General features: G+C 42.1%; 1 protein-coding gene across 6 annotated transcripts in view; it reads right to left on the minus strand.

The window, feature by feature from the left end:
* NR3C1 (nuclear receptor subfamily 3 group C member 1) overlaps positions 1 to 27,902 on the minus strand; it is a 122,766-nt gene that overhangs the window by 13,220 nt on the left and 81,644 nt on the right. For 5 of the 6 annotated variants that reach the window (XM_066272859.1, XM_066272860.1, XM_066272863.1 and 2 more), the window contains 5 exons: positions 17,782 to 17,948; positions 11,900 to 12,016; positions 6,353 to 6,631; positions 6,095 to 6,239; positions 1,636 to 1,766 (listed from right to left, as the gene is read on the minus strand). In XM_066272859.1, the coding sequence (XP_066128956.1) occupies positions 1,636 to 1,766; positions 6,095 to 6,239; positions 6,353 to 6,631; positions 11,900 to 12,016; positions 17,782 to 17,948 (839 nt within the window). The remainder of the gene's footprint in view (positions 1 to 1,635; positions 1,767 to 6,094; positions 6,240 to 6,352; positions 6,632 to 11,899; positions 12,017 to 17,781; positions 17,949 to 27,902) is intronic. The other variant, XM_066272862.1, reaches the window with a different exon arrangement.

Raw genomic sequence — 27,902 nt, forward strand, 5'->3', positions numbered from 1 at the left:
AAAAAATAAATATAGCTCAGTGAGTCAAGTATATATAAAACTAACCATAATTTTTTACAAATACGATTGGTTAGTAACCTGACCCTCCCTGATACCTGGATATTATCAATCAAAATCATGATCAGAACTTTTAGCTGTTTACTCAAATAACATCACTCATTTCTTTAACAAGTGTCCTGCCCTCGGTAACCTGAAGTGTCTCCAGCAATTTTTACCTTTAGGTTTTTTTGTTTTGTTTTGTTTTGTTTTCCATTTTTCTGAAGCTGGAAACAGGGAGAGACAGTCAGACAGATTCCCGCATGCTCCCGACCGGGATTCACCCGGCACGCCCACCAGGGGCGACGCTCTGCCCATCCTGGGCGTTGCCATGTTGCGACCAGAGCCACTCTAGCGCCTGGGGCAGAGGCCACAGAGCCATCCCCAGTGCCCGGGCCATTTTTTGCTCCAATGGAGCCTTGGCTGCAGGAGGGGAAGAGAGAGACAGAGAGGGAAAGCGCAGCGGAGGGGTGGAGAAGCAAATGGGCGCTTCTCCTGTGTGCCCTGGCCGGGAATCGAACCCGGGTCCTCCGCACACTAGGCCGACGCTCTACCGCTGAGCCAACCGGCCAGGGCTTACCTTTAGGTTTTTTTAAATGGGATATAGAAAATTTTCTAGCCTTGATTGAGCATTATTAATACTCCTTAAATCCATGAACATAAAACAACTTTTTGTAGAACAAAGATAGTATGAAAGCATTATAAAAGCTTAAATAGTTATGCGCTACACCCACAGCTAATTTGACAACTTTGAAACCACAGTTACTAATGGAATAAAGACTTGTTTAAATTGCCAAAGTTGCTTATTTGTATATGAGAAAGGTATCCAGCCATCAACTTATAAACACCTGACACATAATTTTTATTGAAATGGCCTAAAGTTTATAATACCAACTGGTTCACACTCTTATTTTTGCAAATGCCAAAATAACCATAATTTTATTAATACAGACATAATCTCTATTTTTCAAAAGCTGTTTCTAGTTTTAACTAAGAGTACCTTTGCTAGCTAAAACTACTCACTAAAGTTTATATACCAGTAAGTTTTTCTAAACTTTCACACTTGTTTTGTAAACTCTTGTGGCCATTTTCTAGATAGAATACGTCTGTTCCTCAGTCGGCCCCTCTGCTCCACAAGCCAATCCTCTAACAAGAACCAAACACCCCTTTTGGTGGATGGAGCTTTTCCCCACCATGTTACACATGACAGTACTCACTGTATGAATAACATTTTTGACGAGGCGACAGTGTAGGAGAGAAACAGAAAGCATTCCTGTTGGCTGTCTGTCCATGTCTCCTAGGAGGCATAATCCAAGGTTACGGGAAAGAGGAAGTCCACACACATTCCAGAGCCACAGACCCCTGTGCGCTCCCGTACCTCTGTTTCTCTGTCACACCTGTCTGTCTGATTGATCTTGGCATAACTGGCTGTGCCTTTCTAAACTTTACATTTATGAATACCTGACTAGCAGAAAATAGCAGACTTGGTATAAGTATTAGTGCTATGTATACAAATAAACCTTTGTTTCTAGGCTCCTGCATTTCACACTTTTGACACACTTAGAAGTGAATTTTAGAAGCGAACTGGTGTCTACAAACCTGATGAGAGAAGCAGTAGGGTTTTCATACAGAGGTACTCTTCGTAAGATACCTGAAGCCTGTGCAGCTCCGAGGAGACGTACAGCATGTGCTTACATTGGTCATACATGAAGGGCAGGGTCATTCTCTGCCTGCGAGAGACAAGTCAGTGTTCCAGTCAGAAATAAAGAGTGCTCGTTCCCAAAAGGGACAGAGTTTCTGGTATTAGTTTGCAAAACTATGAACTCATAAATGATAACTTCACTATTACTATTTATGCTATTTTCCAACAGATCAGCATTTTAGAAAACTTTCCTTAAACTTGTGCCTGGGAAAAACAAAAAACAAAAAAACTTGTGCCTGGATCTAGAGCAGGGGTCTTAAACTCAACTCAGCATGTGGGCCGCAGAGCAAGATCACAGCCGTTCAGCGGGCCGCACTAGGTCTACAAAAGGCAACTGTTACGCAACACTTTTCTCACTGCAGTTGAAAACAAAAAAAAAATCAGTACAACAAGCACAATCGTACATGCAGTTTACTCAGTGTCACAAAACGACCAGAAACTGTAGTTCGCATCACAACTACTGTTAACTAAGCTAATATCTAGCTAGGATGCTAGAGAAATGAAAAATACAAGTAGGCCCCTAGGCTTACTTAATTTTATCCAAAATATTTTGAACTTCGTGGATTAGTCTGCGGGCCACACAAAATTGTTCGGCGGGCCACGAGTTTGAGACCCTTGGTCTAGAGTATGTGAAGATTCAGGCAACAGAATAACCTGACTTCACATGGGAGAAATTATTTTTCCATCTTGCATGCCATGTGTTTAAGTGCTTAGAATTTATTACTCCTACAGGGTTTATTAGCACTTGCTCATGCAAATCAAACTTTGATGGCAGCATTTCAGTATGGCCACGGAGATGACACGCTTTAGAGCCTACCCATTTCAAAATCAAAGGTACTTTTGTCACAGCATTCCATTCTACAGACAACAGTGGGTGACTGTTTATAATGACACAGGGTCAGAAGTCGCCTCTAGGCTTTCGGATACCCCAAATCTGCCTCTGACAGACATTAGGCGACGGAATATTCTCCTAACTAAGGGTACCAAGTAAACCCTCAATTAGGATTCTGAACAATTATCATCCCGGCTATGATTTTCAAGTAGATCTATAAAGATTTCTAACTTTTTAAATGATACAAAGAGTCTAATCTGTGCCCAGTTTATAGTTCTTAAAATGCTTCAAGATTTTTTTATAGTTTTTTGACAGAAAGTGATCTGAACATCTTCAGTAGAGAAAAATAATTTTTTCTGTTATTTCTTTATATGATAAAATAAATCAGACACGAATGGGAAACTGCCAAAGTGATGACTGAGGAGCTCTATGACGCTTCAAACTCAGTCTGTTCTTACTAACGAGGCGCCTTCCCGAGCCCGGACAGGGATCCAGCATTCCTATTCTGGGAGGTGTCACTTGGTGTTTTAGTCTTTAATACATTGTAATTTGGCAAAGTTATAGTGTAATAGGGTAAAACATAGTTCTAGTTGGCTGTTTAAAAATAAAGTATTTGCTACAACTTTCTGACCGAAGGACAATGGTGAGAAACTGTCTTACAAGCTACACAGATGGTCAGAACTTGAATGTTTACTTTATGACACCCAAACCTCCCTGTCCCAGACCCAGAGAAGTCCGGAAACAAAGTAAGCCGACAGAAAAGGGGAGCCCCCCCCCAGAGTGAAGTCAGATGCTTCAGAACCGTGTTCACATGAGCCATGTCCCTCCGACAGAGCTTCACACTGAGGAGACATTTCTGTACCTCCTCCTGCATGCAGTAGGAGGTTATATTGTGACTATATCTAAATTTAAGTGTTGCCAAAATAAAAACCCTGGGTTAGATTAATTTTATAACAGAGAAGGATGATTTGATGTTTCCTATAAATCCCCATTCAGTTTTAATACCCATTAAATGACTTAAAATTGCTTTTTAGAAAGTGACTATAAATAAGCATGGGTGGGTTCTGAAATAAATACTTAGGAGATTTTAAATGTCTGAGTTTTCAGATAAGCTACAGGTATTTATCATTTGCCTCTTGCTTCTATGAGGCTTGGTCCCTTGTCCTTCAGGTCTTAGTTCAAATGACACCTCCTCCAAGAAGCCATTAGCTACCCTATCTGAAATAGACCTCGCTCTACTAAAAACTCTAGCACAACCTCAACTGTATTTATCTGGCAGTTATCTGTGTCTCCCCAGCTAGCATGTAAGCACGAAAGGTGAGGAGCCTTGTTTGTCCTGTTCTCTGCTGTAGCACAGGCAACACATATCTGGGGTGTGATGAGTACTTGTTCTCTCCAGCAGGTCATCCTCATTTTGAAACCTTCCACAGGCTTTCTGCTCCTAGGATACAATCTAAACTTTGCTTCAAAATTCTGTGTGACGTGGTCCCTGCCCACTTCTCTAAGCCCCCACGGTCCCTCAGCACCTTGCACGTGCCCAGTGTGTCAAAGCCTTTGCACTCACTCCCTCTGCCCAGAACGCCCTCTCTTCCCAACAGCGGCTTCTGTTCAGTGCCAGCTAGTAAGACAGGTCTTCTGTGCTCCCCAAATCCAACAGCACATACCCTCTCTCCCATCACATTATTATATCATGGCTCTCCAAACAGATGGTGGTCATGTCGTTTCCCCATCAGAATGTTAGCATGGGCATTAGCTATTGTATTCATTCACTATTACAGCTCCAGCTCCTCATATAGTGTCAGGCACGTGGTAAGTACTCATATAACACTGAGTGGATGCTGTGCTGGAAAACGAGTGTCATCAATAGAGAAACAGCACCAACTTTAACTCAATATGTCAGCTAGGTTTTTAAACGAGCTTTGTATGCAGCTAGCTAAACAGAGAACACCTGAGCTCTCTGCTTTAGGTACTTCCTATTTATCCTGCCAGACCCCTGGTCTTAGAATTACTTCGTAGGCATATAAAGAAAATATGTCCTGAATCTAGACTGACTCCACTACTTGCAGCAGCTTCTACAATGCCTATGAGTTTCCTTTAAAATACCTGGAGCTTCCCTCACTCAGCCTCTACTAAGACACTGACAGTAATGGGGGTGTACCCCCTCACAGGGAGGCCCTCCCATTTAACACAGCGCAGAGGGATGCTCTTCTAGAACTTCAACCCATTGTTTTTGTGCCTGGCACACCGACAGCTAAAACAGTATGTCTGCTTTACCAGCGCAGGCTGGCCTCATGATGAAGTCTCCTTCTCATCAGCTGATGTTAATTTCCAAACTCCTTGCCACTCTGGACACATTTAAAGTTGCCACTGTTTTACTATGGCACCCAGTTCTGAACACAAACTACTAATGCTGCCTGATTCATAGAGTGCAATGGGGACTATTCTAATAGTGTGGTTTAAGAATTCATTTCTTTTTTGTCGACCCTAAGTACCCAGAGCTCACAAGCCATTTTTATTTTATTTTCCCACATAAATCCCCTCCATTTTTGACTCTGCTAGATCACAGGTATGTGTGTGGGAGTGTGTGTGAATTCCATTTGTATTCTAACAAAGGAGATGAGCTGTGGGCACAGGACATGGTACCACTAGTGGGAGCTTAGGCTACAGAGTGGGGGGTCTCACGTGGGGATAAGAACTGAGCAGAGGGTATGTTTGAAAAATGGATCATCTGAGTATGTGAAGGAGAACAACAGAGAAAATGAGGTCAGGTTCTGGAAAGCCAGAAGCCACACCAAGTGTCCTGTGTGGTCAGTGGGGAGTGCTGAGAATGCCTGTTCCAGGGATGTATGCGATGTGAATACACTGTGCTTAAGGAAGAACAAATTAGTCGACGTGGTGGCAGATACATCGAAGGAGAAAACTAGTCAGGAAGCAGACGTGGTGAGCGTAGGGGGAACAGACATCTGCAGTAGCTCACAGACAGACGCACGGGCTCAGAAGACCAAAGAAGAGCCGATTTATAATATCTTAAAGCCTGGTTGGTTCTCTCCCAATCAAAAGAAGTATTTTTGTTCCTATGTTTTTTCCAAGTAAGACAGTGAGTGAGCCAGCCACACAGAGACCCCTCTTCCCTCTGGGTCTGCACTCCCACCCCTCAGCCTCTGTGTCCTCACCTGTGACTGTCCTGGCAAAAGCGAGACCGACGGGGACTTGTATCACGCTTTTTCTTACTGGATTAGGGTTATGTGATGAAAACAGTGCACTGCAAAGTCCCTTTTTACTTGCTACAGACAATGCTCACTGTTAAATCGTATCCTCAAATAGGTCCTGGAGCAGCAGTAACGCCCCATGTGATACGCTGTTGGCCTCGAGCAATGATAGACAGCGCTGTTTCAGGTCTGCCCAGTTCCAGACACCTGGCAGCCCTGGTTAAGCCCCGAATGGTCACTACAACAGTCCACCAGGGAAGGGTAGCTGGTTAAAACACCCAGTGAGTGCAGGAAAATGACTCACAAATGACTTACTCGTTCATAACCAGATCAGGAGCAAAACACAGCATGTTTGAACTTGTCTGTCTGTAGGATCTCCATCCCAGGGCAAACGCCATGAGGAACATCCACGAATACTGCAGTAGGGTCATTTGGTCATCCAGGTGTAAGTTCCTGAATCCTGAGGAGAAGGAAAGGTGTGAGGAAAAACAGTGGTTGCCAGAGAGAAGGCAATCCCTCTGGGCGTGGCCAGGGACCGCACGGGAACAGCCTGGTTCCTCTCCCACATCTTACCTGGGATCGCCTTGGCCCACTTCACGGCCGCGATCACTTGGCGCCCGCCCAGCATGTTAAGCGTGGTCATGATGCGCCAGGTCGAGTCTGGGACAGTGCTGTCGTAGCCCGCGTACAGGACCTCGGGCTCGATGACCTCCAGCAGGGAGACCAGCGTGGGCGACAGCTGCGGCAGGGTGGCCGGAACGACTGTTTTGTTAGCAGAGTTTTCAGGAGTTTCTTGGGAGACTCCTGGAGTGGCCTGCTGGATTCCTTTGATCTTTTTCTTTGTTTTCCGAGCTGTAGGTATTAGAAACACACACAGAAATGAGTTCTGATGGGATGGTGCCGATGGCACAGTTATTCAAGGGGTATTTTAATTACTGAAACTATTTAGATTGAAAGAGGAGAAATGCTTTATTTAGCAGTTATGATAAAATGACATGAAATAAGAAAAAAAACTTTTTTCCCCGAAAGAATCAAGAAACCCCGTTTGTGTATTAATTTCTGCTACAACTAAACCAGTTACTTCTTTATTACAGTTATACCTTATACAAAATTGTCTTTTAATACTATGCTGAAGCAGTCTAAACAAATCATCTTCATCGATTCTTCCATTAATTAGTCTCACTTTCACTCCAAAGTCAAAATTTTCATTGGTTATATAAGGCAAATTACATTTACTATCAATTGAAACAAACACTCCAATACCAAACTAGAAACTCTGGCTTAGGGCTAATCTACGTTATGGTAACACAGCAGAGAAAGCTCTCCTGTTTACACCTTCACACAAAGTCCCCTTCTTATCAAGACAAGAAGATGACAGAGCAGATCATATGCTGGAGATAGTATACAATAGCAGAAAAATCCATTTTTTTAAAACCTATAATAATGAATTTTACTTGGGACTAAAACCATTTGGGGAGATAAAAATTTTACATTTCTTCACATAGTTTATTAGTGAGTAATTTCCCTCTTTTAAAAGCTTTAGATTGACGACTAACCCTAAAGGAACCTGTTTTCATGTTATATATAAGTAACTACAGCTAGCTTTTATCTTTGACTTAGTCTGCAATAGTCTCCTCAAATTACAACATAGATTCTGTAGATTTTTTTTTTAGTAAACATAGTCCTATTCTCTGCTGTTTAGGGACAAATACTAATTAATTACTCTTTTTAGTGCACATACTGCTGAAGCCAGCACACGTTTTCTCAAAGAGCAGGTAAGTCCTCAGGACTCCAGGGAAGGGCAGTGTGATTTACATGAAGGAAGAAATGGACCTGCCCCAGTAATCAGAGACACAAACCATTTTGCTAAGGGAAGAGGAAATGCTAATCACCTTTTAAAATAATTATTAAATCCTTGTCCCTAAAATGATAAAATAGTCTATGGAAGATAGATATTGTAGCAGGAACTATATCCCAATATCTGGTGTTAGAAAGGGTTAAACCCTATCATTGACTGAGTAGAATGGTCCTATTTCTTATATGGTCTGTGCTGAGTGTGGTACTGAGAAATTAAAAATCTTCAGTTAACATTTCAAAAGAGAAAGGGCCATGACAGAGCTAGTCTGTTTTACCATGCTCTACTGGAAACACAGTATGGTGAGCCAGCCTTAAGGAGCGCAAGTCTGAAACCAACATGGTTGAATTTCAGGTATTAGTACAAGTCATCTCCTGGGCCTTAGCTTCCTCTTCTGTAAAATGAAGATAATAGTACCTACCTCACAGGACGGTTGAGAACTAAATCTGGTAAAATATGTAAAATGTTTAGGACAGTTCCTGGCACCCATTAAATGCTGTTGTAAGAACTGTCAGCACTTCAGCTAGCAGAATATAATACAGGAGTGATAAAGTTTAAAAAGGACGAGTTCCAATATGTAAGGAAACCCTTTAAATAACCAAATGTATCTCGGGCCCTGGCTGGTTGGCTCAGCGGTAGTGTTGGCCCGGCATGTAGAAGTCTTGGGTTCGATTCCCATCCAGAGCACACAGGAGAAGCATCCATCTGCTTCTCCACCCCTCCCCCTCTCCTTTCTCTCTCTCTTTCCTTCCAATAGCCAAGGCTCCATTGGAGCAATGTTGGCCCGGGCGCTGAGGTTGGCTCCATGGCTGCTGCCTCAGGTGCTAGAATGGCTCTGATTGCAACAGAGCAACACCCCAGATGGGCCAAGCATCACCCCCTGGTGGGCATGCTGGGTGGATCCCAGCTGGGCGCATGTGAGAGTCTGTCTCTCTGCCTCCTAGCTTCTCACTTCAGAAAAATACAAATAAATAAATAACCAACTAACCGAAAATATCTCAATGAAACCCAGCTCTCAAAATTGGGGGATGGACTTGGTTGACAAAGTGAACGAATAGGCAGGGCCCACATCAATCCTGTACATGGAGGTTGACTTTAAACAGCCTAAAACAGGTGTGCTCACACTCCCCCCATCAGAACAAAGAGGGAAGGATAACAAGCTGGAAGGTATTAAAAATCTTCAGTGACTCAAGAGTACATAATTAGTTTAATTTCTTACTGTTTATCTGTAGTCCTAAGTGAGAGAACTGATGCTTCTGAGTAAAGCTCAATGACTGTGTTGTACCAATTAGACCAAGAAAATTTACTAGTCTGTTTGCATGTCATATTAGCAAGGAGTTTTTAACTGAATATATTAAGCAATCACTATTTTAAAGTAATTTAGTTAATAAGATTTTTCTTTATGTAAAGTTTCTGACTCTTTGGAGCATATGGCAGATTAGCATTCAATATATAATCTCTACAGAAATGTTCATGAGTCTGTGATAGTTCCACGTCTTTATTAATAAAAGTAAAGACATCTTATTTAGTTTAAAAGTTAGCTTAAACATATTAGGTACAAAATCTGATAATGTTGTAAGCCTCCTTGCCTTTAAGTTCTACTTGACTGACTATACCAAAAATAAAGCTGTAGTTTGGAATGATTAAAATGACGTACGAAACATTTGGGATCACCGTTAAAACCTCATCTGTATTCAAATACTAGGCACTTCAGGAAGGGAAGAAGGCTGCTTGAGAACACATCTTGAGAATTACTGGTGTGGGATAACAGCATCAAAATACAGCCCTTGTGGAACTAAGTCACATCTACGGAGAGAGCTGCAGTCACTCTGGGGCTATCAAGAAACAGCCTGGCTGAGAGGAAGCACTCCAATGAACAAAGGACTATTTCTAAAGATTAAAAAGAAAGTATGAAACACATGGCTCATCAATATTGTTCTTCAGTATTATGGTCTACTAAACATTTCTGAAACTGGACTACAGTCTCTCCCCCTGTACAAAAATTAACTCAAAATGGATCAAAGATCTAAACATAAGACCTGAAACAATTAAGTACATAGAAGAAGACATAGGTACTCAACTCATGGACCTGGGTTTTAAAGAGCATTTTATGAATTTGACTCCACAGGCAAGAGAAGTGAAGGCAAAAATTAATGAATGGGACTACATCAGACTAAGAAGTTTTTGCTCAGCAAGAGAAACTGATAACAAAATAAACAGAAAGCCAACTAAATGGGAAATGATATTTTCAAACAACAGCTCAGATAAGGGCCTAATATCCAAAATATACAAAGAACTCATAAAACTCAACAACAAACAAACAAACAAGCCAATAAAAAAATGGGAAGAGGATATGAACAGACACTTCTCCCAGGAAGAAATACAAATGGCCAACAGATATATGAAAAGATGCTCATCTTCTTTAGCTATTAGAGAAATGCAAATCAAAACGGCAATGAGATACCACCTCACACCTGTTCGATTAGCTATTAATTAGCAAGACAGGTAATAGCAAATGTTGGAGAGGCTGTGGAGAAAAAGGAACCCTCATACACTGTTGGTGGGAATGTAAAGTAGTACAACCATTATGGAAGAAAGTATGGTGGTTCCTCAAAAAACTGAAAATAGAATTACCTTATGACCCAGCAATCCCTCTACTGGGTATATACCCCAAAAACTCAGAAACATTGACTTGTAAAGACACATGCAGCCCCATGTTCATTGCAGCATTGTTCACAGTGGCCAGGACACGGAAACAACCAAAAAGCCCGTCAATAGACGACTGGATAAAGAAGATGTGGCACATATACACTATGGAATACTACTCAGCCATAAGAAATGATGACATCGGAACATTTACAGCAAAATGGTGGGATCTTGATAACATGATACGAAGCGAAATAAGTAAATCAGAAAAAACCAGGAACTGCATTATTCCATACGTAGGTGGGACATAAAAGTGAAACTAAGAGACATTGATAAGAGTGTGGTGGTTACGGGGGGGAGGAGGGAATGGGAGAGGGAAAGGGGGAGGGGCACAAAGAAAACAAGATAGAAGGTGACAGAGGACAATCTGACTTTGGGTGATGGGTATGCAACATAATTGAACGACAAGATAACCTGGACTTGTTATCTTTGAATATATGTATCCTGATTTATTGATGTCACCCCATTAAAAAATGAAATTATAAAAAAAAAGGTTTTATATATCCTGGAATAATTAAAAAGAAAAGTGAGGCTTTTACACTAAAACCACACATATACCAAAAACTCTATGAACTTAATTTGTAGAGGCTTTTAAAAATCTATCAACTGCATGATATGTACTAACGTTTAATATATTGACAAACTAGAACTATGTAGTCACACCCATAAATGTATTTTATATTTAAAAACACATAGACAGTGTGTGCTGGACTGCTCCAACAGTCCGCCTGTCTTCTATGGAAAGAACCTCCTGGCTCCATGCCCCTCTGCTATCACTGTGACTTGTGTAGCTGGTCTGTCTGTACAACAGGAGTCTCCTACTACACAAATCTGATCGTGTTTCTGCCCTTATTTCACCTAATTCCTACTCAGCTGCTTTAGATGGAAAATTCACTCTTGCTGCTTTCAGGACAGCATCCGGTGACTGTCCTCTTGCTCTGTGGTCCTGTCCCTTTTCCAGGCACCATACCACTTTGTGACTTGAGTCACCACCCTAACGAGACAGTGAGCCCTGGCACTGTCCAGTGCTGCCCTCACAACACGAATAAGCACAGGGGTGATTAGATCGCCCTCATGGAACTTGCAATTAAAGCAGAATTCCAAACTTTCCAGAGGAAAAGTTTTTGAATGATGAGATCAATGTTAATTATACAACTTGTTACATAAACAGGGATATGAAAATTAAACTTGTAACTAGTTTCAGGTTTCTTTACTTGAAAACATAAAACTTATCCAAGGCCACCTGGAGGTGTCACCCCCCTGCAGATCTGCAGAAGGAATGTTGCTTCAAGTTTTGTAATTATCATTATTATATAATATCCCTTTCTAGTACATAGTCTGGCTATACTGAATTCAGTAATGAGTGGTGAATCAACTTAAGCAAAATAGGAAATATTCATTATAAATTCCTACTGTTATTGAGCACTAGTATAAAATGATGCTAGTCAAGCCCATATATACTATACTACCTAAACTATTACATCTGCTTGCTTCTATTTAAGAAGTGGAATGAAATTCTATGTGATGCGGAGACAGCCCCTCTCAGGTCTGCACATTACCTTCCAGGTTCATTCCCGCTTGGAGGCATTTTCGGTAGCGGCATGCTGGGCAGTTTTTCCTTCGGATTTTATCAATGATACAATCATTTCTTCCAGCACAGAGATAATTGTGCTGTCCTGTATGGAAAATAAAGGCCTTGTTAAAATTACACAGGTCTTAAAGGATACTGTTGTGGAGTGACTCCTGTTTTTGTTTTAGGTGGAACATAGCCAAGGAGCAAAAGCACTGATGAAGGAAGGTCCAGTGTACTTGCTTGTGCTGCCATTACACGATTGAAAGGTCAGCTTAAGAAACTTAACTTTAAAAAGTCTCTTTCTTATTCTGTTCAATAAATTAAACACCATTCATTAAAAATCTTCATGGCAGCACCAAGGAAAGCGCACCAATTGTAAATGTACCGCCGTGTACCTTTCCACTGAGTGGACACCCCACGGTCAGTGCTCCAGTCAACACGCACAGCGGTGCCCTCCCCACCAACTGTAACCTCTTTCTTGATAAACTGCTTTAAACAGTTTCTTTTGTAAGTTACAGAAGATGTCTGTGATACTAGTCTATCATGACTTCTGACCTTAACACTGAGGACTAATGAAAAAGGAAACTAGTTTTCAAATTGTTGAGAGTCCCAAAGGGAGAATGACTTCCATTCAACATTATGTCACTACATGCAAATATGTGTAATAATGTGCTCCCTTCCCCAATTTTATTTAAAAATTTCTCATTGGTTTGAGAAACAGAGGAAGGGAGAGAGAGGGGCATCAATTTGTTGTTCCACTGAGTTGTGCACTCATTGGCTGCTTCTCATATGTGGACCTCACTGTGCTGGGATAACACTATCCACTGAGCCACCCAGCCAAGGCCTCCCCCTCCCAAGTTTAAATGAAGCACTAACTAAACACTTAACCTGGAAAGTTAAGATTGCCATCACCTAGTTAGGTGAATCATAGGCTTGGCAAACTACACTACTGTATACAGATCTTACAGAGATTTGTTATTTCACGTTTTTAGAATATAAGAATGTTTCAGTTCATCACTGACCCCAAAATACTCAAGACCACTACTGTCCAAACTCATGTGGTACCCTATTATTAAATAAAGCATTACAAGTGGAAGTGCATTTTTACCTGGCAAAAATTTTCATGGACAATTTAGAAGTAAAAGACTGAATCTCACTACTTGCGCCCATATGCACAACCTTATAATTTTCTTTTAATTTAGTTATTCAGTGTTAAAGAAAACTTTCAGGATCTGCTGACCTGCCAAAAACAAAGGACTCTCCGACGCAAGATCAGTATCTAAGTAAATACACGAGCTAATTAAGAGTCCGTGGATCTTACACCAGAGGTAACAGTGTTCACAAGACTGTAAGCCTTCTCAAAAGTCAGTCATGATTCTTAGGAAAGATCCTTTATGCCCAGGACAACCTAAGACTTGCTCTGGTGGAAAGAAACTATATTTACTTCTTCCTAATATAAGTCAGTGCTCTTTAAGCATTAATTTTGGGTAGATGGTTCACTGTATCAGGTTCAAAATTTTGTGAGGACAGGCCATAGAGCTGACCGGTGGCCCTGTCCCAGAACTGTTCTCCAGTGCCTAATGTCTGTACCAGCTGTTTCCATTCCTTTCTGTGTTGTGTAAGTTTCCTAGATGCTTTACTTGAACACAAATTGCAAGCATCAACCCAATAATTCTATCCTCTATTAAAGCAAAAGTAGGAACAACAGATGTATCCATAGTTGACACAGGCATAAAGAATTTCTAGGCCCTGGCCGGGTGGTTCTGTGGAGAAAGCGTCGACCCAGCATGCCAGAAGTTGTGGGTTTGACCCCTGGTCAGGGCAAGTATGAGAAGCAATCAGTGAGTGCACAACTGAATGGAACTAAGTGAAACAACAAGTTGATGCTTCTCTCTCTCCAATCAGTGGAAAAATTAAAAAAACAAACCCCAGCTTTCTACTCCATAAAAATATCACCAAGTCACTATCCTGCAGTTATTTGAAAGACAACTGAAAAATTACTCATTGTTAAAAACAGAAAAAATTCTAATGTTTTATTTATATCTAACAAAAATATCAGAATGTGCATATTATGCTAATAATTTCTTTATCCCAGGTATGTCTTAAGCACATCTAAGAATCTGACTACAGGGTCAGGGGGCACTGCATCATTAAGTTAAAATTAATCCTACCTATCTGGTTATTAGTACCTGTATGAAGTAGGCAAGTCTGTATCTTATTTATAAACTGAGGAGTGGTCACTATTTAACAAGGCATGGACGTGAACCACTAATATTCACTCCATGTCAATACCTTTAATAAGATAATGTGACATCTTAGTGTGGAGTTCCTGTCTAGTACCCCTTGGTAAATCCTCTTTCTGATTGAGTAGACGTCAGTGGAAAAGCCTTCAAGCAAGCTGGAATTTAACATTGTTCTGTTTGCATCGTATTTATTTTTGTGGTTAAAATCTATTTTGGCAAGTGATTGTGGTTTCTATAATATTTGTGGTAGGTGTGGCAGCCAGCCTCCAAGATGCTCCCCCCCCCCCCCCAGTGTCTGTGTGGGCCCTTCTCATACTCTACCAGGACTAGTCCGTGTGACCAATAAAACATGGCCAAGTGGCAGTCTGTCACACCTGAGACTGAGTTATAAAGGCACTGTTTCCACGCTGGTCACATCTCTGGTGGATCGTCTGTTTGGATGCCAGCTGTTACATGGATAGCAGCCATACACAGGCTCATGGTGTGAGGAACTGGGCTTCTGGTCAGAAGCAATGGGGACGGACGGAAGCGGGTCCTTCAGGTGCCTGCAGCCCGAGTGTCCCAGGACTGCAGCTAAGAAGCCGCTCTGGAATTCCCCACTCTCAGAGACTGTGCAACATAATAAATGCCTTGTTTTAATCCCTGTATTTTGGGGTAATGTGTTATACAGCAACAGATAATACAGTAGGGATAAGAAAAAAGTTGTTTTTAAAAAATAAAGTTTAAAAAACAAGTGATCTTAGAAAAACATTAATAAATAGAGTGAAGCACAGACCTGAATGAGATCATGGTGGAACAGGAAGTGGGTAGGTAGCCCAGCCAAAGACATGGACTAAGGTTTCCTGCAGTTTACAGACCCTACCTGAAGTGTCCACATTTTAGATGTGACCTGTGACTGTCGGCCTGAGCCTCCCTCGGGCCTGCTCTTGGGAACAATGTGCAGAGGGAGGTGCACGGTGAGGTGAGGTGCGGTGCGGGAAGCCCGGCTGTTCGAACTCGGCTGTGTCCTCTGACCTCCCTGAGCCCGCTTCCCCATCTGTGAATCTGGAAAACTAGCACCGGGCTGGCTGGGCGTGTGCAAGCCCTAAGGCAGTCACGGAGGGTTTTCCAACAGTGCCTAGCACCCTGAGCGCTCAGTAAATGACAGCTATTAAACAATGCCCTTGCAATGACTTTCATCTCAGAATGGAACTAGACTATAAACTGCCAGGAGACAGGTTTTCAGCATATTTCCCTCGGGGAGTCAGCATGACACTGAGGTTAGGAGCCTTTCAGAGACAGCTGTCTCTCCATCCCAGTCCTGCTGGCTGAACCCCGAGCCTCAGCTTCCTAGTCCACCAAGGATGGATCATAATACTAAGTTCAGAGCTGCTCATGAGCGGTGTGGCAGCTATAAAGCAGTACTTGTACACGCTATAGGAAGGGCAGTGATACCTGTCTCCACGAAGACCCACCAGCAAAGACGACATGGACCTTTGTGCAAAGGGAAAAGAGAGGGACTTGGGGGATAGATCACTGCATTAGCATACGTCGAAAGAGCTGCAGCTACCCAAAGTCCCTTTCTGTATGCAGAAGAGCAACTTCCAGAACACTGAGTAAAAACTTCAAATGATCTATCCTTGATCTGAGTTGTATGGACAATAAGTAAAATGTCCGCAGAACTCCTAAAACTAGTTAAATGTTTGCATATTTACTATCTGCCAAGTTGGGGGATGACTTTTTAATTTCTAGCAGGTGATAAATGGAGGGCTAAGTGTACCCCAACTCATACAAGCTACATCTTTGTAAGTTTAAAAAGTGTTCCAAAATACCTATCTACTTTAAAACATATTGTCATAATGTCTAGATATGTTATCAAATGATTGCAGAATTTTAGAGCTGAAGGGCCCAGGAGAACAGTAATAACCAAGTAAAGGATTTACTTTAACACAGACGACATTTAAACCTTTTCTTACTGAGCCTGTAATCTAGCCATCACGCTTAACTGAGATGTTTAAATGATGAACATTTGGAAACAGTAGAGCTAACATTCAATTAAATTTTACCTAAAAACAAGTATAAGAATTTAATTCTAAAGCAGGGATTAAGACCAGAGGGCATATATTGATAGTTTACAGTGGTGTTTTATCTGGGAAGTATATTTAGTTTATTTTTACTTCTTAAACTGGATCTGGATGCTTTTAGGTGGGGCAGGCTGGCACGCTCTCTCAGTAACTGCCCTCCTTCCCCCAGCTGCACTGTATTTGGCCGGAATGACACACTTGGTCCCTGTAGGCATTTGAATTATAACCCTGTTTTAAAGAACAATTTTAGTTAAAATGGAGAACGAAAAATATTTTTTAAATACCTATTATGTCTCTTAAGGCTCCACTTCTCATTCTGAATTTCACTTTCAGAAACCAATGTGTCAATATGATTTGTTCTGTATACAGTACCATGTGACTGTCACTGCGTTTATATCATGGAGATGATTAGTCAGGTGAGAAAGTGCTGACTGCAGGAGGCTGAGGACAGAAGAGGCTCCCTTCTGGGTCTACTCTGAGCGAAGCCTGTGTCGCTAGAGGCCGGCGCTAAGCAGGGGTGCGCTGGACTCACAACTGTCCTCAGCAGCTGGGAGTTACCACACTGGTCAAAACCTGCATCCCCAGCTCTCAGCGGGGAACATGAGTAACTGTATAGTTTGCTAATGTATTAAAAAAGTAATCCAAACAAGAGACAATTACTCATCTAACTCTTAAGGATATGAAACACAGCTCTAGCCAAATAATACTCATCATCATCCTCATATTGTGAATATTCTTTTTAAAAGATTAATATAATCAGAGTAATCTTTAGGTTAACAATACTTAGGCGGCACTGCCTTCAAACCGCTTTACAGATGACTGAACTACCTAGTTTTTCGCAAGAGATTTCACTGGCAATATTAGAAAATTTTAGTGACTTCCAATAATAATTTGCTATGGAAGGACTTTGTCCTTCAAAGAGTTTGTGCTAGTCTACTAGGTAAAGTTTACATTAATTTGTGTAGTGAAATCGCTGTCTCTAAAATGCCTTCGTTCTAACCTCCTCGGTACTGTAACCCCTGTACCTTTGTAACTCATTTGTCATGTCAAGTAGACTGTGACCTCCCAGAGAGCAGGGCTCAGGGCTATTGCTGCATTTATACTGCTCAGCACAGTGCCCTGGCCCCGAAGCAACCCTCCCCCACCCCAATACACACACAGCTCTCACTGTCACTTATTTTTGCCAGACTGAAATATGTAGTTGGTGACTTTAAAACCAGCTAATTTTGGGAATTAAAGCCCATGACTCTAATACAATGAGGATTACGTGACTGCCCAAATCTAACACCACCCTGTATTATCATGTCACATGACACACCTTTCTTACAGTTTCCTTCTGTTTTCTGACCAAGCTCCCCTGCTTCACTTTACACATTTTCTAGTTCTGCTTTATGTTGCTTTTTAAAAATCTCTCTTTCCCCTTAAAGACTTAGGAGCCACTCTTTACTCCCCCCTCCTCTGACTTGTAGTCTTAATGAGCTTTGCCTAGAACAGAAATGTTGTCAAAATCCACTCTGAGAAGAACCAAAGAGAGGAAAAATAAAACTCTTCAAAACACACACTACCTTCCACCGCTCTTTTAAAGAAGACTTTACAGCTCCCACAGGTCAAGACTCCATAGTGACATCCTGACGCTTCATCAGAGCACACGAGGCAGAGTTTGGGGGGTGGTCCCGCTGCTGCGGATGAGCTGGATGGAGGGGAGCTGACGTCGGGTCTCATCCCAGGGCTAGAGGAGGAAAAAGCAGGTTAGGACATGCTGTCACAGCTCTCGACAGCGAATACATCCCCTCCCTCCTCACTCCCCAGTGCGCGGCCACAGGGGGCTCAGGCTTCAGGTGCCAGAGAGCATTCACAGGTCCCCTCTACCTACTGTACTCAATCAAGTAATTAGTTTAGTCTTAGATACAAAATTGAGTGAGGTCATTTCTTTTTTTTTCAAATATCCCCCTAAAAAGTTGTGCTTTACTTAGAAACAACAATGTTTAGTTGCTTAGGATTTGTTTATATTTATAATTACCTTTATTAAGGTATCATTTACACATAATAACACCATTTGTACGAGTCTTGTTAAAGAGACAATCCTCCTACCCCTATAATTGCTTCAGACGTCAACTTTTTCTTCTCAATTTTAGTATCTCGGGCAGGCATATTACACATTCATCATGTCTCAGTACAGTTCTACTCATGTCCCCCGCTTGTCAAAACCTTTTACAGTGACAGTTTGGTCCTACATCTCTCATTTCCCAGCGTCATCCCAGCTGAACCCGGCGTCTTATGACTTAGCAGAACCATTCCTCCTGTAACTTCCGTGTCTGGCTTGCAGGGCAACTGGAAAAGGCATGAGGCTGTCGAGTGTAAGGACCGTCTGCCCGCCTACTGGACGGCGACCCGCCTGGGGAGACAGCTGGACAGTGGGTTCTGCCCTCCCCCCAGGCCTCACTTTCCAGTTAGCAGCCTGCCCACCACAGTGAGCACAGGTATAGGGTTTAAAGATAAACATTCTTGAAAAATTTTAAACTCTCAGAAAAGTTGTAAGAATTGTACAGTAGACATACACTCTTTACTTATATTCATCACTCTTAACATTTTGCTTATAAAGACATTCATAAACCGAGAAAACAGTGGTTCTTTCAATGTTTAAGGAAAAATGAATGATGAAACACTTCATACAAGATCATATAACACTTTCCAATGTTGTATCTTCCTGAGGAATTTTCATCTTACACGCTAACTTTAGAGCCAAAACTGTACTGTGTTGCTCATAAAAGTGTCTAACTTTGTAACTTTCTATAACTAGAGTTTCTGGAGACTGCCCATTCCTTCTCTGGTTATGTGTTCTTCAAACATATGAATGGTAGTAATCTGGTGATTTTGGAACTATTCATATTAAACTGTTATTTTTCACCTATATAAGAAGGTTCGTAAGCATACCATTAACTGCTTTCTAAGTTTTCTTAACTTGCCTATTTTCTAAAAGAGATGATGTTGAGGAATACACTTAGATTGAGTGTTAGCTGTCTCTCTGTTGTCCTTTGTAATGGCAGATCCTCTGATAATGTCATCTCGTTCAACATTGTTTCGTTATACATCATTTCACTTAAAGTCACAGAAACTATGGATGACGTGAAGTGAGAACTCAGCGCATGAAATCTCAATCACAAATATACTCAAATTCATAGAGTAAACTGAAGAAATTGTTTTGGGTATCAACACTGTTAAAAATTATGAAGTGACTTCTTTGTTGTTCTGTTTTAGGAGTAAAAGTTAAAAGGTTAATTATAGAATGACAATTTGTTTTATAAATGTCATTTTAAGAAACTAGGCCACTAAACCCAAAAGTTTTCCCTACGTTCTGTCCTCAGACGAAGGTGGTTGGACCCTGCCAACCTCGTCCGTCTACGAGGCTTGGTCAGCAGGACAGCGCTCCCACCACCCCAGTTCTGGGAATGAGTTCGTACTGTTCTCCGAATACCGTCAGGAAGAGTTTCTGGATGCTTCCGCATCACAAGGCCCTGATTCCATACACACTGAAAGCCTACGATGGAACAGAATAACCTGAAATGTCTGTGCTGTGGGTCTGGCACGAGCCACCCTCAATGAATGGAAAGCCGTGACTGACGTGGAGGAGCTGTTCTGGGCCAGTCTCAAAGAGAAGCAGGAAGGTGTCAGAGTTGTGGACGGAGCAGTGTGTTAGGGAAGCAAAGACTTCCTTGGCCCCAGTTCTGAAGATGCTCCTATTCCTGCTCAGCCAGCCTCTGTCATCTGACATCTATTTTTAGGGCCCAACCAGTTGTTCATGTATTTAGTTTATGGAAAATAAGCACAATATTTAAGGATCTGAAATGTTAATGCTCATATGTAATACTTACATATATGCATTTAAATTTTTAAAAATAACTATTTGTAGTACTTTATAGTTTTAAAACATGTTCATGGTTTAATATCTCATCTATCCTCTAAACCAGGGGTCCCCAAACTTTTTACACGGAGCCAGTTCACTGTCCCTCAGACCGTCGGAGGGCCGGACCATAAAAAAACTATGAACAAATTCCTATGCACACTGCACATATCTTATTTTAAAGTAAAAAAACAAAATGGGAACAAATACAATATTTAAAATAAAGAACAAGTACATTTAAATCAACAAACTGACCAGTATTTCAGTGGGAACTATGCTCCTCTCACTGACCACCAATGAAAGAGGTGCCCTTTCTGGAAGTGCAGCGGGGGCCAGATAAACGGCCTCAGGGGGCCACATGTGGCCCGCGGGCCATAGTTTGGGGACCCCTGCTCTAAACAGCCCTGTGAAAAGGATGTCACAGCCGCCTCTAGAGGTCGTGCAGTAGGGGGAGGGTCATCAGAAGCCTGTTTCAGGTCCCAGCTCTCCCACCTAAAGCTGTGTGACCTTAAGTAGCTATCTACTACTCTGAGCCTCAGTTTCTTCATGAGTAAACTGGGAAGGACATCACCTGTGTGTGTGTGTTGTGAAAAGAGAGATGTATGAAGTCAAACACAGTTCCTGCATGGATCAATGTTCATTCTTTCTCATTCAGGAAAACTCGAGATTTTATAAAAAGCTTTATACAAGCATTATGTAAGTGGAGAGTAGTATTAAGTCTAAAACCTAGAACAGCATTCCCAGATTCTCACTTAAAAATTAGAGCATCTGCAAAATACATTCAGGCCACTGAACTGTGAGCGCAGATGACAAAGTGACAGTTAAAACTAAATGAACACACAGTGGCTAGAAGTGCAGCGAAGACTCTGGAACTTAAGTCAGGCTCTGGCACCCCTTCAGGCAGTTGCTCTGGGCTACATCAGATAAGATGCAGCACAGGGAAAGCTGCCAACTACACCGCAGAGATCAGTGGGAAAAATCAGTTTCTGTCTCACAAATATGAGGACTCTGATGGCCTATAATGAACACCACTGGGAGAAATGCATGAATGCAAAATGGTATTCAATTGCAAATATGACCCTATGGTATTGCCAGAGGGCTACAGTACAACAAACTGGTTAGAACTCAAAGGAAAACCACATGGAATTGCTATTTTTAAAATACCAAGGCAGAAGGAGACAAAAAGTACACGATAAAGATGCATATTACACCTCTTTTGCATGAAAAAGCTAATGCTCAATGTGTCTGCAACCGTGGGTGGCCAACGTTCTGAAGATGCTGAGGTTCTGCAAGTGACAGACCACATCCAGGGTGCTTCCTTCTGAGTGAAGAGTCGCAGGGACAAACGGCATTGTTTCTGGTGAATACCTGAATGCCGTTTCCCAGTCAGAATGGACGCTGAGTTATTATTCCTGAGACTACTGGGATTATGAGAGGAGAAATCACGTATAATGTGTTTTCCTATTTATTTCTCCTGCGAGAAAAGCAACTGAAGGAGGATCACCGATGGACAGTCACGGATTATAAAAGTTAATCACATGTAAATGTGTAGGCAAATGACACCCTGTCATTTAGCACACACTTCCTGGCACCTGAAGGCCAGGCACTGTGAGACAGAGGTCCTTTCTTAAAAGGAAGTCACGTCACGCCTGAAATGTGTTACTGACATGGTGATGAACCTTGAAACTCTGATCGAGGGAGGGGTAGCAGAGTATTTTTAGGTGCCTCTTGTGTGTCACAGTACTACTAGGAAGAAAATCAGCTACAAATACAGACACTGGTTTCAAATCCTTGCTCCAGGGTTCTAACAACTGCAGCAGTAGCTGGCTGACAACCCTGAGTCGGTGTCCTTATTAGTACCATTTTAGTAACTTTTGTGTGGATGATATATCACATTTATAATATAGTACTGGGCACACACTTTTTGATCATCGCACAATATGCCTCTCTTCAACCTCCCCTAAACCCATTAACTTCCTTTTTCTGCCTCCCCCAACTACTCCTTCGGCGAAAGAGTGTGTGTGTGTGTAATACATATATAGTATATAGTTATATACAATAGATAGCCTTCCCTGTGAGCAAGGGGAAGGTTAGTGGTCCCTTCGAAGCTTAAGCTTAGGTAATTGTAGATATTTTTTGACATTACACCAGAAATTTGACAATTTCGTTTTGTAAAGATTGGTGTTCCAATGTGGGCTCTGATCCTATTATCAGTGAACTTTCTGTAACTCTCACATGGAAATCTACTGGTCTGTTTTGCACTTTGAAAGAATCTCTTACCCCTGTGGGATTGTGTACTACCCCACACTGGCCATTCGGAAAGGACCGGTTCCCTGAGGTATGCAGACCTTCCACGTGCTGACACAGTTCACTTCACAGTATAAAAGAGTCACATTTGTTAAGCTCGCAGTGGCAGTTATGTCTTCCAAAATTCTAAATTTTGTTTGAAAGCTCTCATTTTTATCAACTGGCAACAAATACTGTCAGTTGTCTTCCTTAAAGTGATAGGCTCACTTCAGCCATCTGACAATCGCCGCTTATCCATGGTGCGTGGGAAAAAGGCCTGTTAGCTCAGACCTCCTCTTCCACGTGCTTTTCTGAGCTAGCCACTGGATGCTACCTGCAGCACACGTGTGTTCTGCTCCTCCCATTCTGTCACACAGGTATTTAAGACACCTATTCAAGGGCAGAGATTTAACAGAATTATATTTTGCTTCCTCAAGGATATTCTTAAAAGGAACTGGCTTTCTTTGTTTCTTTTTTTAACCATGAATGCACGGCAGTTTACTCATCACTGTGTACCAGCCATGCAAATATCAACACAGTGAAAAAGGCAAATAAAAGCTTTGTATTACCATGAAAACAGTTCTGAAAAGACCTTTGGGTGGGGATGGGGGTGTCCATGGACCACATGCTGAGAATTTCTATTATAGAGAATAGTGACCACGCTAAGTCAGACAGGGTAGAATTCATTACCTAACTGCAATGGAGTAGCTTGATGACCTTTAATCTCTCTAAATCTCAATTGCCCTATTTCTAAATGGGGACTGTAATGTACCTGGCAAAATGATACAGTACTGCTTACTAAGTCAGAGGCTTTGCCCCAAAGAGAAAGGAACAGAGGTGATAAAGTATTCAAACTATTCAATCCTGACTGGTGTGTTTGGCTTACCCTTCAATTTAAGTAAAATTAATCAACAGCTTTTCAATGAAATGCAATAAATCCATTTGGAAAAAAAGCAGAAAGCTATTATCATCTCAGACAAACAAATCTTAATTAAGATGGGGGAAAAAATTCTGGAAATAAAGCTGCTACAGCTGGATTAATTTTTACCAACTACAAGTGGAACGAGGTATATTCTCTTTGCCTCACAAGTTTTGTCCCAATACTGTAAAGGGGTGGTTTCCAACTCGGAGCAGTTTTGCTCCCCAGGGGACATTTAGTATTGACTGGAAACATTCTTAGTTGTCAAAACTGGGGAAATGCTCCTGGCATCTAGTGAGAAGAGACTAGGGCGCTGCCAAACACCTCACAGCAAAGAATTACCCAGTTGCAAATATTGTAAGTTCTGAGGTTAAGAACCCCTTGTCATAAAGCTATAAGTCAGTGTTTTTCAACTGCTGGTCTGCAGACCGGTCCGCCAGAAATTCTGTGCTGGCCTGCAAAAGAGTTAACCACCCTGATGTCGTATGAAGATTTTCAGACACAGTGGTCTTAGTTGAATTTCCTTATGCTCAGGGTGATTTCTGCCTTGGCAGTCCCCAAAATAGTTCTCCTATTTTCACCGTTACCCAAGTGTAAAAAGGTTGACAATCACTGCTATAAGCAACATAAATTGGAGGAAAAAAATTCAAGAAGGACCCGAAACATTTTTAAACCTTCTAAACTATCTTAAAATTGGAGCAACTGTCCTACTGAGGCAGCCCTAAATATTATTTGAATCAAGACAAGTCCAAAAAGAGTCAAAACAGAGCTGAGGCCAGAGACCATACAGGTCTCATCATTAACTTGTGTCAGTAATTTAACTTTATTTTTCCCTCCAGCACTGGCCCTAAACAGTGGCTTTTATACATTCAAGTCACACACTTTTCTTTGTTCCGTAGGAAACATAAACACTCAGCTGCACATGCCAAGCGATGACCTTTTCTGACTGCCCACTTATCCCTGAATTAGCTCAAGGGTTACTGATTTGTTGGTACACATGGAATTATGAATGTGACATCTTCAAAGAATGGGTTTGAGACAATGGCACACATACTGCCACCTTCTCTATATCTCACTGTATATGCAGATACCTACAGAAAAGCACCGTGGCTGAACCAGCTTAAAAAAAAGGAAGATAACATGATTGCCCTATTCCCTAATAATAAAGTCTAGTAAAACTACAAATACATTGGTAGATGAGGAAAATCAAGTTATGAGAGGATGTAAAAAAAACTGAATCACAAGTGAGATTCAAGATCAAAAACAACTCCGTAACCATCAGTTTCAACCCTAGATGTGTATTTATTGAATTGTGACCATTTACTATAATTTGTAGTATAACTGCTGCTAATTACTTGAATAAAGGTGACAAAAACCCCAAAACACCACACATTCCTACCTTTAACTACAACAGTAACATTTCTAAATATCTTACTCCATTCTTGGACCTGAAGTCCTCTCTCTACTTAGTAACTCAAGCTTGATGGAGAGCTTCTGCCAATTCCACTGCTATTCCCACATCTGTGGATGACCCCTCTGACACTGATCGCTCAGCACCCTCCCCTCCTGTCCACACCACCACACGGCCTCAGTGCTGCCTGCCCTCCCTCCGGCCTGACCCGCCACAGGCTTCTCCTTCCCTCCCACCCAGCGCACTGCTCGCACTCTCTCTGCCCAGCATGGCTGAAAGTCTCTGGGCCCCTCCACGGTACAGTACAGGCCAATGTGGCCCACAACCCGGTTCTTCTTTCTCCAATCATGTCTTCCTGCTCCTCTCCAGCCACCATTTGGCTGCTTTATCACCTTAGAGTTCCTGTGTTCTTCAAGTATCTAGAGGTGAGTGGAGTGTCATCCACTAGGGCTTTTCTGGTCTGTGACAACCTCTAGGTTCCCTTACACACTGCCATGTGTCACTTCACACAGGTGACCCTATGATACCTTTCAGTGTATGTTTCTTTCAATAATTCCTTTTAGGTAGGATCCAGCATCTTGTTCGGTGTCCAGTATATGTTTGTATCTTCATCCCTTCTGCAAAAGAATTTGAGGCAGCTAACCTGATAGATATTTATGAGTGTATACCAGAATACAGGCGTCAGCTCCCTGCCATGCCAGCTCTTCAGTTACACACACTCTCCCCTGCATCCTATCCACAAACCTATCAGGGGTACTATGGCACTGTCTCACAGAATAGGAAACTGAGATTTAGAGAAGTTGGCTTACCTAAGGAGACGTAGTAACTAACAAAGTCAGGATTTAAACTCAGGTATTTCTGACACCAAGATCAACATTCTCAACCAGTATCCCCCCCTTCCCTAACATAAAGTGTCAAAGTCCAGGTGGACTGAGGTCTTCAAATGAGGAACAGAGCTTTCTACCCTGCAGGCTGTGAGCTGCCGTCTCAGTGACACACAGTGGAAGGGAGCGAGTTCCCCATGCCTGCGTTCAGCCATGATCTATACATCAAGGTTTTCATCCAAGTAAGGGCAGCCAGAACAGGTCCAACTGGTAAACACCGTTGCCTTAAAACTGTGCAACTGTCTGTATTAGGCTAAATTTTCAAATGACCCACAAACTAATGTATATCTTTTATTGCAGGATTAGCACAATTCCTAAGTTACTACACAAAGATGTCTGTAAAATCAAACAATGCAAAATAGTTTTACCTTCATATTTATATTAGTGTAAAAGTAAGGAGCAAACCCCTCAGAACCAAGCACAACTTGATGCAAGGCCACCCCCCCCCCCCCAGTCACAGCGCGGGCCTCAGCTCTCAGACTCTCACATCACTGGGAGCGCCCCTTGCTGTTGCTGTCATGCCCGTCTACCAGACGAATATTTTTATTTTTCTGTTTACATTTCCCAGGTTTTGACGACGCTCTCACTTCATACCCTGGTTCCTGAAGACTCACTGAAACAAGTTAAGGGAATACTTTTAAGTGTTTAAGAGAGAGTGAAAACACCAGGAAACTTGTCTGTAGGAGAAGAAGGAAGACAGTCCTTAGAGTGCCGTGAAAGGGACACCTGCAGCACGGCAGTTAGAGGAGTCACCTGAGACCTAACGGGTTTTCAGAGCTGACACGGAGCACTCCCACCACAGTCAGAGCCATACTGGAAACAAACGGACTGACCTTTCATTTTATATGCCTAAGCTCCACGGCTAGGTTCTTCAGTAGTTATCTCTCACAGAACGCTTACTACTAGCCCATTTGACAGATGAGAATACAGAAATTAAGCCACGTGTTTTCCCAAAGTCAGCTCAGCACACTGGACTTTGAATTTGGCACTGCCTGATTCCAAAACCCATGGTCCTTACGCTCACGACTGTGTTGCCTGGCAGGGACCTGCAGGGTTAGCTCTGCTCAGCCTGAGTTTTTAAAATTCTAAGCCATCAAGTAGACAGTCTTGAAGAAAGTTAAACATCAAAAATAATCCTGCCCTGGCCGGTTGGCTCAGCGGTAGAGTATCGGCCTGGCGTGCGGGGGACCCGGGTTAGATTCCCGGCCAGGGCACATAGGAGAAGCGCCCATTTGCTTCTCCACCCCTCCGCTGCGCCTTCCTCTCTGTCTCTCTCTTCCCCTCCCGTAGCCAAGGCTCCATTGGAGCAAAGATGGCCCGGGCTCTGGGGATGGCTCCTTGGCCTCTGCCCCAGGCGCTAGAGTGGCTCTGGTCACGGCAGAGCGATGCCCTGGCGCCCCCTGGTGGGCAGAGCCTCGCCCCTGGTGGGCGTGCCGGGTGGATCCCGGTCGGGCGCATGCGGGAGTCTGTCTGACTGTCTCTCCCTGTTTCCAGCTTCAGAAAAAAATACAAAAAAAAAAAAAAAAAAAAAAAAATCCTGTCTTCTATCCTTGGCATCACAATGGAGTATAAATGGTCTATAATTAAATGATACGAGAGTATACAGGTCACTTCTAATTTCTTTAGATTCTTGTTATAGTGACTTAAATCTTAAATGAACATCTTATCATTCTAAATTATTAAAATAATGCCACACTAGCCATGAAGTACCAAATTAACATGAAGACCATGTATCAAAACTGTGAATAGAAACAGGAGTGTTCTGTATGTCCCGAGTCCCAGTTTTGCTTCTTAGACGCTCTGAAGCAGTTATGTTTCACTAACATATTAGAACTTAGAATATTTTGAGATGCATTCGATTTTTCTGAGATATACTGCTCCACTAAAATATCCAGCTGGGGATATAAAATGTGAATGATAATTTTTGTACTGTTTTGGAAAATGCCTTAACAATTTAAGTAAAGTGAACTTAATGTTATACAGCCCTAACTAGAAAGGAACTGTCTAGCCATACTACCTTTTCTTCTTCACATTATCATTTTTATGGGTGGAAGATTTATATTTATTGACTAGAAAAAAATATGGGTATAAACTAACATGTCAACTGATGCTGGAAAGACTGATACAGCCAAAGTGGGTTTTTTTTTTGGTTGTTTTGTTTTTTTAATTGAGAGGCAGGGAGGCAGAGAGACAGACTCCCACATGCACCCGACCAGGATCCACCCAGCAAGCCCCATGGGGCTATGCTCCGCCCATCTGGGGTATTGATCGAGTAACTGAGC

The sequence above is a fragment of the Saccopteryx bilineata genome, chromosome 4 (assembly GCF_036850765.1).
Source record: "Saccopteryx bilineata isolate mSacBil1 chromosome 4, mSacBil1_pri_phased_curated, whole genome shotgun sequence".
Taxonomy (NCBI): Eukaryota; Metazoa; Chordata; class Mammalia; order Chiroptera; family Emballonuridae; genus Saccopteryx; species Saccopteryx bilineata.